The following is a 19,778-nucleotide window of genomic DNA, read 5'->3' on the forward strand; positions in this document are numbered from 1 at the left end:
GAATAACATTGCTCTTGGCAGCACCTTTTGACTTCCTGAGGTGTGCTGGGGCTTTGATGAAGAGAACAGCTCTCAGCCATCTCAAAAAGAAGGCAAAACACAATACTGAGTTGCATTAAGTCTAGTGTTCATGACTAGGCTTTCACTGTTCCTTGAAGTGGCAGTGCAACTAGCTGACAATTCATAGGGCTTCTTCCTTGTGTGATTGATTTTTAAGGTCAAAAAGAAACAGGGAGAAAAGACCAAATGAGATTGCAAGAACATTTGCATTGAACTCCTGTGTACCAGAGGTCATGGACTTTGTCCTAGCTGTTCTCTACACCATTCAAGAAACATGTTATCTGCTGTCAGTCACTATAGAGCCTTCATTGTTAAGGACATCTTTAAAGAAATTATGTGGCACTGCATGTGACGTTTCAGCAATAGTCACAAAGGGATGACATCTCCTAAATACAGAAAGACAACAGGTAAAGCTTTTAATGACACCCAAAAGCTATTTCCACTTCCAAAAGCTATTGGATAACTCCTAGCATAGAGACAAGAGATCCATAGAAGAAGAAGAAGAGAGCAAAACATGCTAAAACCTGTGAACTGTTGCTTCTACTTGTTTGTGGGTTTTTTCTGATACTTGTGGATCATCAGGGTATGATTGCTGCTGTTGGAAGCATATTGGTCAGTGCTGTTCAATTCTAGGTGCTGTTTATGAGGCTGTATTTACCAAGGGATGGACAGAGATGACAGGGAAGCAAGGAAAGGCATGGCAAAGTTCAGCTACACTTGCTGGTTTTGTGAATGATATATTTAAGCTTAGCCACCAAAAATAGTAGATTTGCCATGCCTCTCTGTAAATCTCCAAGACACTGAAGAAACAATTCTGACCTAAAATGTATTCTCCTTTAGGGACTTCTTTCAGCACCAAGCCCAATTACTTTTTAAATGGGGGGGTTAGCCCTCCAGGGAAGCCATAAATATGACCATAGAGAGCGATAGTGGGTTAAATGTTCCAAATTGCCCTATTACAGGAATCCAGTAAAGAAACCAGTAGATAGTTCTCCCTAGTAAAAATTCTAGCAGGTGCTTTCTAGCAATCTAAGTGATACTGCACAATTTATTCTTTAATATCCAGTTTATGAAGATTTAGTGTCTCAGTGGTTGAAACTGGCCCCTTCTGTTATTTGAGTCATGGCTGGTGTAGACATTTTAAGTGCCTCTTGATAATTTCTTATGGAATAATGGAATGGTTTGAGTTGGAAAGAATCTTTAAGATCATTTATTCCAACCCCTTTGCTGAGGACAAGATAACAAATGCTATCCAGCATTTGGCCTTGAATACTTTCAGGGATGGGGTATCCACAACTTCTTTGGGCAACCTGATCCAGTGCGTCACTGCCCTCTGAATAACACTGCCCTCTTCTTGACATCTAATCTAAATTTCTCCTCTTTTAGTTTAAAACTGCTCCTCCTTGTCCTATGGCTGTCCAAGTGAAAACTTGCTCTCCCTTTTCTAAATAAGACCCTTTTAGGTACTGGAAAGCTGCTATTCAGCAGCTTTCTGTTCTCCAAGCTTAATAACCCCAGCTTTCTCAGCCCATCCTCAGAGGAGAAGTGCTTCAGCCCTTTCATCATCTTCATGATCAAAGGTGCTGCTCTGGACTTACTCCAGCAGGTCCCTGTCCCTCCCGTGCTGGGAGCCAGAGCTGGATGCAGTGCTCCAGGTGGATCTCAGCAGAGCAGAGCAGAGGGGCAGAATGCCCTCCCTGCCCTGCTGCCCACGGGGCTCTGGATGCAGCCCAGGACACGTTTGGCTCTCTGGGCTGTGAGTGCCATGGCTGGGCCATGTGCAGCCTCTCACTCACAGCACCCCCAAGCCCTTCTGGGCAGGGCTGCTCTGGGTCTGTTCATGCCCAGGGTGTGCTGATACCAGGGCTTCCTTCTACCTGGGTGCAGCACCAGCACTTGGCCTTGTTAAACCTCGTTAGATTCTTATGGGTTAGTTCTCAGACTTGTCCAGGTCCCTCTGAATGGCATCCATCCTTCAGGTCTCCTGCCCTGTTCTGTAGTGGATCAGCTTTTTCTGTGCTTTCTTTTGTTGTTGACGTATCAGCAGAAGCTGTCTGTTGCCTTTCCCATCCCTTGCAGATTTCCCTTCCCAGCTGTGCCCTTCTGAACTCCCTCTATGCCTTTGTCCTCTGTACCTCCCTGGCAACCTGTCCTTGCTAAGACCTTCTGTAGTGGCTTTTTAAGTTTGATGCCACTCAGAAATTACTCCTTCAGCCAAACTTGCCTCCTGCCTTACTTGTTTCTTCATGCTGTGTTCATATGCTTTAGGGAAGTTGCTTTCCAAGCTCAGCCCTTTCTGCTGCGTCTCTTGGCATTTAAGGTAATTGAGTTCTTCCAGGCTTCCACTTACCAATTTCCTGAACAAGCCAAGACAGTTGCTCTGAAATCCAGGATCTTTATTCTGCTTTTTGCCTTCATTGCTTTCCTGAGTATTTCAAATTCTTATTTCTCCTCGTAGTCACTCAGTCTAAAGTTGTCATCAGCCTTTATGTCCCTATCCATTTCTTCCTCAATTCATACAACATCCAGCAGTGCAACTTCACTACTTAAAGGAATACCTGCAGAAAAAATAAGTTTCTGATGCTCTCTGAATTTCCTGCACTCTGCTGTTCTGCAAATGTCTCAAAATTCCCCCATGGAAACATGTCATTATGAAGTTTCTTCCAGTTGTTTAAAGGCTTCATCCACTTTCTCTTCTTGACTGGGCAGTCTACAGTGTGTGCACATCAAACCCCTTGTTTGTTACCCCCATCATGCTGATCCATGAGCCTTCATCCTTGACTTCTTGGATATACTGGGTTGTTGGGAAAACAGTGTGCAATATTTTAAGAAAATTTTATACACTAAGTAAACTGGTGAGAATATATGTTTGCGCAGAAGAGGAATATCATCTTTTGCTCCCTGAATGACTTGGGATGAGTAATTTCCCCTCTTTGCTTCTCCAGGTCTCAGACTGCAAAGTCTCTGTGGTATAAACCTACCATAACAGAGATACATGATGTGCAAGGACTGCCAACTTCAAAAGATTGCAGGCATCATTGCATTTGTGTTCCTAAATGTAACTTGCATTCTCTCTTCATGGGGGCTGAAGTTTGGTGATACAGAGAACCTGCAAGAACATGTTCCAGTGAAAATACAGGAGGGGAATGTCCAATGTCCCTATGCACAAAAGAAAGATTTGGAAGGAAATGTGGTTCCAAAAACATGTTTGTACAGGATTCCCTCATTACCAGGAATATGGTGATTTTGGGCATGACAGTGGAAAAGATCATACCCTAATTTGCTCTGCTAAGTGTAAGGATTTTGAATTTTTGTGAGTTACACAAGTAAGCTGTTTGAGACAACAGGGCAGGATTAAGGCAAAAAGAAATGTGGATGAGTGCATCGTGGAAAATAATATTTAATTGACCTGTTCAAAGTACTTATACATATGGAAAGACAAAATATTTGCTGTATTTTTTGTTTCGGAGGAATCTTTACATACTTTTGAACAGCTGACCTCTGCTTCATTTTGCATCAACCAAGTTAAGCCTTATTTCCTTTTTGTATTATGCTGTAGGGCTTCCTTGTTTGGGTTACAAAACATGAAAATTCTCAGAGCACTGTGCAGTTTTCTCATTACCGTCCACATAGGAATATCTATTTTTAGGCTCAAATATGTGCACGAAGACTTTGATGAGGAAAATTATTTTTCTGACTTATCCTACTTGGAGTGTTCAGGTGTTTCTAACTGTGGTGTTCACACACACACACACAAACACACACTTCTCTGTGTTTTTCATTACCACTAGCTAAAAGCTACCTGTTGACAGGTTGTTCACCTTAGTTTTCTGCTGTGAGAATTGTGCTGCCTTTCTTGACTAAAGTAGTTTTAAGAAGTATTTTAAACCAATATGTGCCTACTGGCAGTGCTGTAGTCAAGTTTAGCTACTACCTTTTCTGCAACTTCAGGTTGCCCCTGTCTGCAGATCAGAAGATAAAAGACAAGTGGTTCAATTAATCTTAATACCGTTTTAAGCCTACTGCTCATCAGTTGATCAGGTACCTAACCTGGCATAAAACCCTACAAAAATAAAATGGGCTTCAATGGACAAAGTGGGGATTTGCAAATTCCATCCCTTCCTAATATCAGTAGCTGTGCCTTGTTTTAAACAAGACTAGATTTACTTTGATTTCTAGATTAGTGCAGGTTACACTGCGCAGAACATTTAATGCATCTCATTGATTTTCCCTGTAATACTGTTGATACACAGGTCACTGCTCTAATGATTTGTTTTACCATTAGAATTCTGTATGCATATCTAGTCCCCAAGGATATCAATGTGTAACCAGATACTGCGTGATCTAATCAGGTACTGCAAGAAATATATTATCACTTCAACACCTAGCAGTAGAAAGCTTCATTGAAATGGAAAAGTGATCTAATATTTAAAGCAAAATGCAGTTCAAAGAGACAGCCATGAGAAGCGGGTGTGTACAAAATTTAAAGACATTTCTCAGATTAAACAAATCCAAGCCAGATTCTAGGATGATTTGTCATGACTTTATTTGTTATTAAAGAAGAAAATGTTATAGCTGCTGCTTCAGTTTATAGGGTTTATTCCAGTTCAGGTAAAGCAGCATCGCTCTCAGAAATGACTGACTAGCGGAATTTCATTAATGGGATACTTACTTGCTACAGCATACGTGCTCTGGAAAGCAATTTTGAAAAGTACCTGCAAAAGCATTGGAGACAGACAAGACCACTGCTCTGAACTCATTTTGATGTAGGATTTGGATCTCTGAGCACCTAATACTGCAGTCCATTTCCAGAATACAAGTCCTGCTAACCTTGAAGGAGTTTTGCAAGCATTGTGTCTCAGACTGAGCAGCAGACCTGCTTGCTGCTGTGAGTCTGACCAGAAGCATCTATGGCTGGAATAGCAGGAGTGTGGCTCTGCCAGTAGCTGGACAGACAGTGTTTCTCTGTAAACAGCCAGGTACAAACACCAGGTGTTCAGCAGGGTAATGGTTGACAAAGATGATAAGCATCTCCTAGGGTCAGCTCATCTCTCCATAAAACTGTTTTCATGTCAATGTCTGAATGCTGAGCATTGTTAATTGTGGCTTTTGTTTTGAGACTGTGGGCTTTTACAAGTGGACATAACTTGAGACACAGAATTTTGTATAGCAAAATGTATAGAATATGTATGTATAGAATAGAATATGTATTTGTATTCAAATTTATGTTGTAGAAAATGGTAATTCCTATATATAGGCTTGTTAAGTTTTACGTCCCATTCCTCTGAAGAGCAGGCAGCAGAGTTTCTGAATTTTATCAGTGGCTCTATCTCTTGTACTTATTTAGCAAAGGATAGTAAAGAATTTTAGAAGTAAATTTAAGAAGGAAAACAGCATTCAGTAACATTGTGGATGGCCAGATGAGACTTGAAATTAAGATAGAAAGGTTATGTTCCATGACATTTTTCCAACTCCTATTTTATCTGGCTATAAATGTGTGTGTGGAAGGATGTTGGTTTGTTTTGGCTTTTTCCTTTGGTTCTACAAACTAGACATTGCATGATTCCGTGTGCAGGGCCAAACTCTCCTCCTTGGCTCAAGGGACTTATTGTGTGACTAACTTTGCTAGCAGAATTGCTTGGATGTTCAGAGACCACTGGGTATTTTGAGCCTAAAGGCATAAGTAAGAGCTGGAAGAGAGTGACTGAGCATACAAACAAGCAGTGAAAAAGACTTTCTTTCAAGTTCCTACAATGTGTTGTTGGGGCAAATGCTGCCAGGCAAATGTACTGTTGTTGAGAGAAAGGGTGGGGGAGGTGGTTGGTGGGTGTTGGTACAGGTCAGAAAATTATTTTCATTAAGACAAACCCACTAAATGCTTATAATACATTTTTATAATTTTTCTCTCTTGTGTTTTTAGGGTCTCATGACTCTTTTAGCTTCTACATTGATGAAGCCTCTCCAGTTGGGCCTGAGCAGCCAGAGACGGTCCAGAATTTTGTGTCAGTTTTTGGGACTGTGGCTAAAAAGCTGATGAGGAAGTGGCTGGCTACACAGACCATGAACTTCACCAGCCAGCTGGGGGCAGGTATACGGTATTTTGATCTCAGAATTTCCACCAAGCCCAGAGACCCAGACAATGAACTCTACTTCGCTCATGGTTTATTTAGTGCCAAAGTCAAGGAAGGTCTGGAGGAAATCAACACATTTCTCACTGAGCACTCAAAAGAAGTGGTCTTCTTGGACTTCAATCATTTCTATGGGATGCAGAAATGCCATCATGAAAAGCTTGTTCAGATGCTCAAAGACACATATGGAAACAAAATGTGTCCTGCTATATTTGCCCATGAAGTCAGCCTCCAGTACCTGTGGGAAAAGGAGCACCAAGTACTAGTGTTCTACCACAGTCCAGTGGCTGTCGAGGTAGCCTTTCTGTGGCCAGGCCAGATGATGCCAGCTCCCTGGGCAAATACAACAGATACGGAAAAGTTGATTCAGTTCCTGCAGGCATCAATCACTGAAAGAAGAAAGAAAGGCTCCTTTTTCATATCTCAAGTAGTGCTGACACCAAAGGCTAGTACAGTGGTGAAAGGGGTTGCAAGTGGTCTCAGAGAAACAATCACAGAAAGGTGAGTTTGTGGCTGGTAAGGTGTGCTGACTGTGCTGAATATGTGTTGGTAGTGCTGTTTTTACAATTCCTTTTAAAGGCACTCTAGCAGATGCATTTTTTCCATGCTACTGTGGGCTAGTCAGAACTTGGCATAATCCTAAAATGTTTAAAGAGAAACACATTGAAGGACAAGCTTTTGCATCTTGAAAGAAAATCTGCCACTGAAGCATAATAAGATATTAGGGGATTGGCTTAACCTTTTCTTTTTTCTGAATGCAGGTTTTGCTAATTTGCTTTGTTTTCCAAATGTGGTTTCTTACCATAAGCATTGAATACCATGTCTAGGATTTTCTTACTGGAAAATCTTATCTGTATGATCTAGACAAATCTGTCTGTATGACCTAGATAATTAAAGTTTTTATTTGTGCATCAGGCTTCAGATATGGGATAAAAAAAAAAAACAAACCCTGGCTCATCAGCAAAGCCTGATGCTGCAGGATTTGCCATTACACAGCTGAAAGATGCATGGTTTCTGTCTCTATACCATCACATGTTGTATCAAAGACAGCAGGACACCATTAGAGAGAATTTGACTCCTTAAAGTCTTTCCTCATTTATCATACAGGAAAGAGATGGCAGACTATTGTATAGCTTCTGTACATGGAATAGCTTGTTGACAGGCCATTAGTTATCATATTACAAAAAAAGCCACATGTGCAAGACATGCATTATTTATACCATTCTGACTTTGATAAATCACAGCCAGTTTTGAGTTTAAAGGCATATATATGTGACTATTTGTTGACAACTTGGTAGGAAAACTGAAATTTAATGCCAAGACACAAGAGCTATTTTCTTTTTCTCCTTAAAAATAAAGAAGGGTTGCAGAGTGGAAAAAAAATTACAGTGGGGGTCAGTGGCCTGCTAATGTTTTGCTCTCTGCATGGATGTGCATGTGACAGGAAGGTCTGTTGGCAGCGTAGCCCCTTCTGTGAAATGAAAGATACAGTGTCTGCAAAGAAAACATGCCTTATATTTGAGAAAGGTCGAGCTGTTTTTACAGCAGCTTTCCAAAACAGCTCTTAACTTGAAAAAATAGGTAAAAACTTTACCTGACATGGTAAAACACTGACATGGAAGGTTTTATGAGCTGTGGAACGTGGTTTAGAAGCGCTTGTGCGACTGCACTTGCAGCTGTTGGTATATCCTTCATCTGTGTTTTAGGGGCTCCATCAGTCTGGGGAGTCTCCCTTGCTCCTGAGTCTGAAGAGCACTGCTCTATACTAAAACACTGCTTTGTTGATGGATTATACCGATAAACACCTGTTGTTATGGAACTTTTTCCTCTGGTAAACATCTTTCTAAGTGTTCTTCAGAACATGAAGTAGCACAATCAGGAAACTAACAGGTTGTTCTTAAAGCTTGTTGTATCAATAAAATAGCCATCAAACCCCATTTTCTTCATCTTTAGCTTATAATGTGCTTTTTAGAAACTATTTGTAAAACAAAGACTTGAAATAGATGCTGAATATGCTTGAGCTTTGAATGTCCAGAGCCGTTTAACTCTTAGTATGCCTTTCCCAACAGCAAATCTTGAAATTGTAACTTCCTTCAAAAGTCAATAGATCACTGGGCTGAAAAACCTGGAAATATTGTTTTGCCAGATTTCAACTGAGATTTTTCCCATTATCCCCAAGTGTGTAGTCACGTTTCTAAAAGAAAAGTTGTTTCCTTTTTTGCATAATTCTTGTAGCCATTATGAGAGAAATAGACCTTCAAAATAATCTCCAAGGCCAATATTGAGTCTTCCAAGTATGGCATCTCATTTTAAATTTTTATTTTTAATACAAAAATAGACTGTAGGAAGAAACAGGCTTGGGATTTATGATAATGTTGATAGAAACTGAGCCTGTATTTTGAGTTAACTGCTCTAAAAGTAAACATCAAATATATTCAGAACTGCTCCTCATTTTATGATGATTCTGTTAAATATAAATAGGCAAGCAATTAAAAGATAAAGTACAGTTTACACAGTTGCCTTCAATTCAGTGTGTTAATGTTTCAGTAGCTTAAAAATATATAATCCATACAAAAGGTAAAAAGATGTACGTTCCAGCTGTGCTGTGTTTTCCACTCTGAACCATCACTCAGTAAAAATATTATTTTGTCCTTTTCAAAACAAATACCCAGATCAAATCCCATCTTTGTGTTGTAGGTAGATAACGTGCTTTTGTTGCCAGTTACTGCATAGACTTATACATTATACTGTTTTCTCCTTATTAAGAAATGCTGGTGAAGAGCCTTATGTTAAGAATCCAGTTATCTTGATTTTTGTAACCATACTTGGATGGGGTTCTTCCCTCCCATTGAATTTTAAAAGTTCTGAAAGCAAATGAATAAGGTTGAGTTTTTCAAATACTTCTGGCATGGAGGTTTGTTGTTTGGTTTGGGTTGGGTTGGATTGGGTTGGGGTTTTTTTCCTAAATTAAGTATTACATTTAAGAAATGTTCCTTTTGCATTTTGAATAAAACATACAGTAATTTCTTTTGTTTTGTTTCTCCACCTGCACAGTGGCCTTTTACATACTGACTTAGTTTTGAAAATAGGGCAAAGTTTAGATCCTCTCAGATGCAATGGAACATGCCAGGTTTTGATCTCTGAAGTTGTTTTTTAATAATGAAATTGTCTATTATTTGAAGAGCAGCCTTAGAGGGAGAGCATGGTTTCCCTCAGTCACAACATCCACTGGACTAGGAAATCTGTGAACAGACTCTATACAGCAATCCCATCCGGACTCCATTCTGCTGTTCTGCAGGTTTCTTTGGGAAAGAGCACAGTGAAATATTCCTCTGTAGCCAAGATGGTTGGTTTAATGGCTTTTCATCATGATTGCCTGTGGTGGTGGAGGTCCACATGCACACTGCTGTAGAGCGGCTTTCCAAGGCAATATATTTCAGAAGGAGAAGGGCTGTTATTCCTTAACCTGTTCCCTAGAGCACAGATATGCAAGCTGTGAGGCCCAAAATAACCTCAATATTAAAAATCCCCCAAAACAACAAAACATTTTCATGCTCCTAAGACTCAATTCAGTGAAGATAAACCAGGAATTTTCTACTGGTAGTATTTGTTCACAGGCTTTGCTGTCATAATAGGTAGTGTTCTGTGGCACAGTAATTAGAAAGAAGGAGAAATTAAAAATTATGAAGCTTTCTGTCCTGCACAAATATGTGAGGGCAAAGCTATTTCTTGTGAGGTCTTCCTAGGACCACAGTTCAGTGTAACAAAACTTGGTAACACAGATTTCACCTTCACTACTTGAATGAGGAGAATCGCTTGAATGTGTGCACATTATGTTTCTTGGATTTGATGAAAAACTTTGAGGACTATCAATGTGTTTCCAGGCTTAACATTCTGTCACACATGCAGTTTAGATGCCAAGAAATGCTCTTTGATTAGCAAACAATATATGCCAAATGAATTACATTTTCTGTGCTCATTGAATTAACTTCACAGTGAGACAGCTGCCTTCAGTATATCTGAAAGTAGGTTGTGAGACACCCTTTTGATTAGTATAGAGCTGTTCCAAATAATCTAGTTTGCTTTCTGATTTGCAGTGAAATTACTAATTTTAACTATGACACTTGAGACAAGCGTGATACTCTGTTGTCTCTGTCGTTTATTAATGTAGCAGAAGAATAGATCTCCTTCATTCAGAGGATGCAGAAATCCTGTGGTACTTGTAAAGCTTTCAAAAACTAGAAAGTAAACACATACCCCGCCAATTGTCACTTGATTTCCAAATTAATCTCTAAAGATAATGTTCCCTGTGGCTCACATATGACTAAATCCCTGCCTACCATGCTAAAGCTTCCTCCTTAGCAACCAAACCAAATTAAAAAAAAATATATATCCTACACATGAGAATGAACCTTTTGAAGTGGAGGCAAAGCATCCAATTCACACTATTAACAGAAGGGGTGGTAAGTAGGGCACTGTCAGAAGAAAATACACCTCTGGGTACAGTCATGAACTAAGTAGAGTCAGATTTAGCTAGAGTATGGATATTGTATGATTAGGTGGATATTGTATGGAAAATTATTCCTGAAGTTGCAAGAAGTAGGATTTTTTGAGTCAGTTACTGATTGTGCCACACTTCCGTCAGCTGAATTTATGTGTGACAGGAAGAGTGGGAATTGATCATATTTTAATCCACATTCCATACTGACTGATGCCATTCTTAAACTATTTTATATGAAAAAGAAAAACAACAGCAATGGCAACTGTTTTCTCTGAATTTTCTGCATCCTTCCTGATTGTAAACTTGATGGCTGTCTCCATTATAGGCTGCAGAACAGCAGCAGGCTCCAGTGAGCTGGTTCTAATTTTAGGGCTTGAGAAGCTGATGTGTCAGCTCTTTAGCTCCTGAGAGGTGAGGGGAGACTCAGTCCCTCACTAATGTGTGTGGTACAAGCATGCCTGACCACATATGTTTGCCTTGGGACACAGCTATCTTTTCCTTTCTTCATTGGTTTTTTTTTTGGTTTTTTTTTTGGTTTTTTTTTTGGTTTTTTTTTTTTTTTTGGTTTTTTTTTTTTTGTTTGTTTGTTTGTTTTTTTTTTGTTATTATTTCCTGACCACAGAAGGCACCAAATGGAATTGTGGTATATTAGTAACCTATTCAAAAGAACTCTGGGCAATCCAGACAAATCCTTAGTATTTCTGTTCCTCCTCAAACTATCCTTAATTACTTTTCCAGTCTTTCTACACAAAAGGCAATCTCTGTGTTTGCACACAGAACAAGCACAGGGAGATTTCATTGAAAGAATCTGTCTACCACATCAACAGGCCTGCACAATGAAACCCCTAATGGGCTGTGTATGTGTAGTGGCATTTCATCATCGGAACACCTGTCTGCATGAGAATTTTAGTATAGCATTCCCACAGGAAGGGCTGTGTGGTTGTGTCTGATGGCTCTGGTCATGAACTTGGAACAGTATTAAATTATCGCAAAATACAGGAGCACAGATTCTTAATAACTTTGCTAAGTATTTATCTTCATACCCAGTAGTAGCCTGTGGGATTTGGTGGAGGAAAAGGATTGGTGTGATGGTCACCACGATGACCTCCATGATCAGTGGCTTGGCTTTTGGGTGTTTGTTTGGGGTAGTTATCCTGATGTTTTCTTGTGGCAGGTATGGGTGTCTGACAGTTTTTCCCTCTGCTTGGTGTGCTTGTGAGTTTTATAATGTTGGGCATCTAAACACCTTCTTACAGTTACTGTGTGTGCTGTGTGACTACTTGTAAATATACTTTATGTTTTCCTGTTGTCGCACTCTGGGCACAGCGTGACCCTGCACATACAGACAGCAGCAAGTGCTTTTCATCACAAAAAAGGAAATGTTCATTCTCTCAGCTCCACTCCTGTAAGCTGTGTCTTACATCTACTTGTGTCAAAGATTTCACACTTCAATCTTTATGGCTGCTGTAGTGAAATTGCAAATGTCTCATTAAGTCGCTTGGGTTTTCTTTGATCTTTCTGCATTACTCAGATCACTAAGGAAACTCAAAAGCTAATAGATGCTAACAAGTGCTGACCCCAGGGAAAATGCATTTGCTAATGTTGGGCCTGGGTCTGTGTAGCTGCTTCTACCTCACTGTGAAGGAAATGGCTTGATGGGTTGATCCTTCTGCTCTTCATTTATAATGTACAAAATGAGCACACAGATTTACACAAACAAGCTTTTCCAGATGCATTCACAAGGTGATGTTCAAGTTGGTAATAATTTTCTGTAAAGCAAAGATGTTTCACACAAAAACAAGCAAATACAAACTCAGTAGATATGGCAACGTCCATGTCTCTGTGTTGTATTTGCTCTTGCCTGCTGCAAACCACTGCTGCAAACCATGCTAGTCTACTTATAGGACTATATAAGTAGATATATATGCACATCCTTGTCAAAGTTTAAGCTGAGAACTGGACAGTTCTGCACGAACTAACATACTCATTATATGTTTGGAAGTTTGAATTTTTAACCTTCTGTCACTGCTCCACGGTCCTTGAGGGGTAGGATGTGAATACAAATGTCAAAACAAAATCCTGTCAGCTTGTAAAACCATGTTGAATATGCTGTATAATTTTTGCTGGTTTTGAGCAATTCTCAGCTGCCTCTAAAACCTGAGAGGGCTTTCAAATGCAATCTCGAGAGAATTCATCCACACTGTCCCTGGAGAAGTCACCTGCATATCCCCAGCTTTTGCAGTGGGTATCTCCACTTGGCTGGTAGGAAAGATTTAAGACAGGAAGGGGTGTCAAAGGACCCTTAGTGACAGAAACCCCTTAAATCCATTTTCAGGAGATACACCAAGCCTGCAATTAATTTAGTTAAATGCATCCCTGTGCTTACAAACAAGTAGCCTTTGTGGGCTGAATTAGCAGTTGGCCATGCAGGCTACAGTCAGAGATGTGTTGGATGAAGCATGCAGAGGAAGCAGTAGGGATTCTGGCACACTGTTGCCACAATTGTACAAAGAGATCACTGCAACAGGGGGCTGGAAATTGTGAAAGCAGGCAGGCCAAATGTCTTCTTGATGTATCACCTTCTGTATGATGCAGAATTTGCATAAACTGTAAAAATGCCCATGCTTTTCTTCTGTTAAAGCAGATGTGATATGGTTTTTTCCCTAAGAATTTCGTAATGTTTGTGGGTTGCAATGCAATTTTTTCTTAAGGAGCCACTGTCACTAGAAAGATGCTGGTTTCATGAATACAAATCCTTCGAATATATAGCCTTCTTTTATTGATCTTTCCTTTACAATTTTAATTTTAATAATAATATTTTTCTCCAGGAATGTTTTTTGGTTTTTTTGGAGGGGGAGGAGAGGACTAGGTCTAATACACAAACTTGATGTTGTCAAAGATTGTAATAAGAATTTCACTGTAATTATAGTGATATAATTGTGTGTATTGTCCTGAGTTTTACAGTTGCCCTAGAGAGCACAGCCTATTATATTAAAATGTCTTTCAGTAATTATTTCAAACACTAAGAAAAATAATAAAAGACATATCTATAAGATGCTGAATGATCATACAGTAGGATTTGACCTTTGGCAATATTTTAATACTGTAGCTGTTGATCTGAGGGTTTTTGTAGCTAAGCAACTGTCATCCAGAATGTATTATATCATAAAAGAGTATTAAGATATGAAGGAGACTAAGTAGTTAGAGTGAAATAGGAGCCATGGTGAGATGCAGGCACTTTCCTATTGAACATTCTTGTTTTCAGAGCTATAGCACAAAGTATGAACCTTACCATGATTTGTTCCATGGTGGGGCATTGAAACCTGCACCCTGCACTCTCAGTTCTGTGAGCAGACATTGTTGTGTAGTAAATCAAGTATGAAATTAGATCTTGGGTAATGGACACATTAATTTTGCTGCTGGACAGCAAAGAGGGACTGCCATGGATCTTTATTCTCTTCTTACTTGGATTGAGAATCAATAAGCTTGGAAGAGATCTCCAAGATCATTGAGTCCAACCAAATACCATCATGCCAAGTAAACTTTACCACAAAGTGCCATGTCCAGTAGTTTCCTGGACACTTCCAGGGTGGTGATTCCAGCACCTCTTTGGGCAGCCAGTTCCCATCCCTAAGCACCCTTTGAGAGAAGATGAACCTGAACCTCCTCTGGTGCACCTTGGGACCATTTCCTCATGTCCTGTCGCTGGTTGCCTGGTAGAGCAGGTCAACCCCACCATGTTGCAACCTGCACAGCTTTGTAGAGAGCAAAACGTTGACTGCTGAGTCTCTTTTTCTGCAGGCAAAACAACCCCATTCACTCAGCCACTCCTCATTTGACTTACTCTCTAGAACTTTTCTCAGCTCTCATGCCCTTCTCTGGACTCACTCCAGCACCTCCATAACTTTTTTTGGAATGAGGGGCTCAAAGCTGGGTGCAGGATTTGAGGTGTGGCCTCACCAGTGCCCAGCACAGAGGGACAATCCCTGCCCTGCTCCTGCTGGCCACACCATTGCTGATCCAGGCCAGGCTGCCATTGGCCTTCTTGGCCACCTGGGCACACCCTGGCTCATGTTCAGCTGCTGTCACCAGCACCCCCAGGTCCTTTCCAGCCACTCTGTCCCAGCCTGTGGCACTGCCTGGGGCTGTTGTGACCCAAGGGCAGGACTCAGATCTTTACCTTGTTGAACCTCACACCACTGGCCTCAGCCCATCGATCCAGCCTGTCCAGATCCCTCTGCAGAGCTTTCCTGCCCTGCAGCAGATCAACACTCCCACCCAACTTATTTATGTACCCTGATGTCTGAAACTGGCTTCTTTGCTTTTCCAGTGAGACCTGTTCAAATTACTGCTCTGAGGCAAGGCTGTAATCCCAAATGATTCCTGCAGGTATCGTAGTGCACTGTGTTGCTTGAATAATGGGAAAGCGGTCCATTTTGTCCAGAGTGTTCACTGCTGTTTCTCAAGGTTTGAGTGGATATTGAAAAGAAACTTGCCTCCTTCTGAGCAGGCTTTTTTCTCAGAGGTAAGTTCATTATGATTTGTCTTGGATTTGCATGTCTTACCAAAGAAAAGCAACTTCAGGGCCACCTCTCTGTTCCCTGCTTTTGGCTGAATAAAACACTGAAACAGTGAGGACTTGGCTCCTCACAGCTTTTCACACTCTCTCAGCTGACCTCCAGCTGTGTGGGTCTTGTGCTAGCCACCTCGTGTCAGGAGGAGGATCTGCCTCTGCTAAAGGAGCACTGTTGTCACATCCTTTCCTTAGCCCCTTTATTTACCTCTCTCCTCCCACATGCTCTTTCTACTTAGATTTGCTTTTTTCCTCTAAGCTATTGCAAATAGTCACCCCAGCAAGCTTCATTTCTACTTCAGCTGCATGTGAGGTGCTGGTTAGGGTTTGGGTAATTAGGGTGAAAATATAAACCTGAAGCCAGAATGTTACCAGCCTTTAAAGATGGTAAGGATTTAGGAAAGGATGTTTCATACCCAGGGATGCTGTTTCAGGCTGTTTTCAGGTGCCAGACGGGTGATCCTGAAGCTCATTGCTGGAATGTCATCAAGCTACTTGTATGTTGTCCAAGACTGATGCTGTTTCTGTGAAGAGTAGGAGCATGTGGCATAGGGAGTGTCTGTGCCCAGTTTGTTAAGTGTCTTTCTGCTGAAGGTAAAGGATAGGACTCAGCTGAGAGAGGTGAGCAAGGTCACTGTAGTGGCACTGCAAACAAGAGCACTGCCTTGCCTCTTGCCCTGTTTTCACACCATCAACGAGTTCTTCTGAGCCTGTTGCTAATTGCAGCTCAGAACATTTGGCTGATAATGATCTGTCTTGCCAAGTGTCATTTGCTGCTGGCTTCCTCTCTCCATCAGACAGTGTTTCACTACTGCTAGTGTCTGGCTGTGCTGGAACAGGAGAGACATAAATCCAGATAAATGTTTTTTTTGTTGGGGGAAAGCACCCTCATTTGAGCTCTGCAGTCCAAGGAACATTAATACTTCCATGGAAGTATTAATCCATATGATGAACACCTGATTTGTTTGTTTTATTTTTTTCTTCTAAGCTATTTCTCATAAGAAATACAGATGGTCTGTTTGAAAAATACTTTTCAGCTCTGGAAGGACATTGCTTTATCCTTTATAACTGGAAGTATAAGTATCCAAAAGAGAGCTACAAAAATGCTGAAGAGTCTAGAGGAGATACTGTATGAAGAGCGGCTGAGTTCACTTGGCTTGTTCAGCCTGGAGGAGTCTCAGAGGAGATCTCATAGCAGACTGGAGCTTCATCACAAGGGGAAATGGAAAGGCAGGTACTGATCTCTTCTCTCTGTTTACCACTGACAGGACCATGTGAAAGGCATGAAGCTGTGTCAGGGAGGTTTAGGTTGGGTATCAGGACACCCTCACCTGGAGGGTGGTGAGGCACTGGAACAGCTCCCCAGGGCAGCGGTCACAGCACCAAATGTGACAGAGTCCAAGAAGAGTTTGGACAACACTCTCAGGCACATGGTGTGACGGGATTGTCTTGTGCGGGCTAGGTGTTGGATTTTGATGATCCTTGTGGGTTCCTTCCAAGTCAAGATATTCTATGATTCTGTGAAATAATGCATTGGATGGACTGATATTCAGGGTCAGTTACTGTAATTCCTTCTCAGTGACTTTCTGGATTCCTATCCTGCTAACAGCCAGCACTGAGCACACCAGCTGCCCAGCTCTTCTGAGAGTGTGTATCTCTGGAGATACAGATTCACATCGGCTTGTTGAAGTGGTGTGTGTTTTCCTCCACAAAGGCCACACTTTGTGAACTCATGTTGTCTCTTAAATAACGTCTCTGTTGACGTACATTATGCCAGTGCACTGGGTCACACTGACAGAGGTTGTGCTGTCCAGCTGATCTACCCCAGTCTGTGCTGAGGCAGAGGTGTGCTAGGTCTGTCTGCCTGGTCTTTGGTGCAAGACAGGTGCTTAGCCAAGACTGACCACCATCAACCTCTGGTATGAGAAGTTTACTGGAGGAAGAGGACTGCAGCATCTCTGTGATGAATGTGCAGTTTGGTCTGTATTCCATAAGATAAGCGTGAGCCACTGCAGGGACTCTCAGGCACCATGTATGGCTGAGGTGGCAGGTCTGCTTTTCCTTGTGCTGATGAAGCAGCATGACTCAATGGTATGATGATGGAGAAGGGAATGACTTCTCTTGGCAGCCTTTCTTCCCGGATAGCTTGAGTGAATTGGCATTAAAGGAAGGGGGAAAACCACTATAAGAGGAAGATCACATTTGTGTTCTTTTCAGGAACTTGCTAGTATGTAAATATATGGGACCTGGTGAGATGCATCCTAAGGTCCTGAGGGAATTGGAGCTGCCAAGCTGCTGTCCATGGTGTTTGAAAATTCATGGCTGTCAGGTGACGACCCAGGTAACTGGAAAAAGGGAAATGTTGTATCCATTTTTAAGAAGGGTAGAAGGGAGGATCTGTTCTGGTTTGAAAGCAAAACCAGTGAGAGACTCCAAGTCAGAAATACAATTTATTGGGAAAAGGGAAAATAAAAGACAAAAATACACAACAATGATACAAAAGGAAAACCACTGGTAAAGTCAGAATACAACCTGACACCCACTTTGGCCAGTGTGCTGGTAGCAGTCCAAATTGGAGTGGCTGCAGTCCTATTGGAGTGGCAGATGTGGCTGCTGTGTCTTCTTGGAAACCTGTGGAAAGGCTGCTTTTCTGTCTAGAAATCCCTGGATTTATCCAGGTGGGAATGCCTAGCTTCTCCCCCTGGGCGGAGCATCTCACAATGGGCTGATGTTATTTTGAGTCACGAGGTATGTTCTTAATCACCTGTTAAACAGAACTGGCTCCTGGAGAGTGTTATCTCTGAGTCACATGGCAAGACATTGATGGGCCTATTAACAGGAGATAAGGAAAACTGTCCAGATGCAACTGCTACTCAGATGGTAATAGGAAACCTCTTAGTGCTCAGTCTTGGACAGGATCCTGGGAACTCTGACCTGTCACCCTCCCATCCCTGTGCCAGGGAAGATGATGAAAGAGTTCCTTTTGGAAGTTACACTAAGTCACAGGGAGGACAGGGAGGTGATTCAAGACAGCCATCACAGTCTCACTGAGGGCAAATATTCCCTGGCCAACCTACCAGGCTTCTATGATGGAGTGGCCACAACAGTGGACAGGGGATGTTATCTGTGTGGGCTTGTGTAAAACCTTTGACATGGTCCCCCACAACATCTTTCTATCTAAATAAGAGATGGATTTGATGAGTAGACTTTCATGAATGAGGAATGGCTTGGATAGATATCCAGAGTGTAGTGGTTAATAGCTCGGAGTCCTCCTGATGGACACCAGTGACAAGTTGTGCCCCTTGGATGACTTTTAAAGATCCATTTCAACCCAAACAGTTCAGTTATTCCATTACCTCTTTGCTGAAGTATTTCCCAGCCAAGTACCTCTCTTTTCTTCTCTCCATGAGGATTTTACTTTATTGCTGATGCATCCTCTGTAGTCCCCTGATAAATTTTTACAATATATATAATGTATTTTTTAGTCTACCTTTTCCCTGTGGTTAGTAACCATATTCATTGCTGTGGAGTTCGTGTTAAATAAAATATGAGATCAATTCAAAAGTTATCAGTATTACTGGAAACATGAGACTTCTCACAATGTCTGCCTATTTTTAGTGCTGATCAGAACCAGTAAGAGTGCTCCAAGTCACTAAATATTTTTTTTATTTTAAAGCTAATTTGAAATCACATCAGTGGTATATTGTTTAATATTTTATTTCCTTTGTTAAGATTTTGGTCTATACTTGTTAGTTTTTAAGATGTGACATCATGTGCATGTTTCTGTGAATTTCTTCAACCCAGAGATTACAAAGCCATTTGGTTTTTTTCCCCATCAATGTTACTTTTTATTGACAACTGCAGGTATTTGAAATTCTACTCTCCCCTCCCCCCTCCCCCCCCCCCCCCCCCCCCCCCCCCACCCCAGGAATGCTCTTTTCAGTGTTTTTCCCCAGGGAAAAGTCTATTTTAGCAAAATACTTTATGTCAAAACATTTTGATTTTCACTTCTATTTATTCTGTCTTGTCTTTAGATTTATGTTACACTCTTAATTGCAACATTTAATGCTGTTTCTATATTCACAATGTTTCATTTTTTTATGCAGAAATAGATAATGGACTTTATTTTCTGGAAAGGCCAGAATTTTTGTTTTGCTTTGTAATATGAAACGAAATCACATTTTGAAATGCTGGAGTTTCATGGTTCTCGGTTTCAGAATCTTGGTTTCACGTCTGTTTAGTACCACAGTGGATGTCTAGCACCGAAGCATCCAGCCTTCACCTGCCCCTTGGTATCACAGTTGATCAAGTGACAGTCTTTATGTCCCATTCTCAATATCCATTTTAACTTTCTCATGATTATTAAAACCTACAGTTTTATCTGCCACCTATAAGGTGAATACCACCAGCCAAGCAAAGCAGCATTATTATTAACAGTTTCAGGGTCCTTTACTTTTTTGCAGGCAAAATAAATCAAAATCTGTCCTTAATTTTTCTCTGAGAAAGTTCAACTGCT

At 41.1% G+C, this 19,778-nt stretch overlaps 1 protein-coding gene across 2 annotated transcripts in view; it reads left to right on the forward strand.

Moving 5' to 3' along the window:
• The window catches only part of PLCXD3 (phosphatidylinositol specific phospholipase C X domain containing 3), a 75,336-nt gene that overhangs the window by 42,474 nt on the left and 13,084 nt on the right, over positions 1–19,778 (forward strand). Inside the window, exons 7-8 of one of the 2 annotated variants that reach the window (XM_053932318.1) lie at positions 1,708–1,715; positions 5,981–6,689. In XM_053932318.1, coding sequence (XP_053788293.1) covers positions 1,708–1,715; positions 5,981–6,689 — 717 coding nt within the window. The remainder of the gene's footprint in view (positions 1–1,707; positions 1,716–5,980; positions 6,690–19,778) is intronic. The other variant, XM_053932319.1, reaches the window with a different exon arrangement.

The sequence above is a fragment of the Vidua chalybeata genome, chromosome Z (genome assembly GCF_026979565.1).
Source record: "Vidua chalybeata isolate OUT-0048 chromosome Z, bVidCha1 merged haplotype, whole genome shotgun sequence".
In the NCBI taxonomy this organism is placed as follows: Eukaryota; Metazoa; Chordata; class Aves; order Passeriformes; family Viduidae; genus Vidua; species Vidua chalybeata.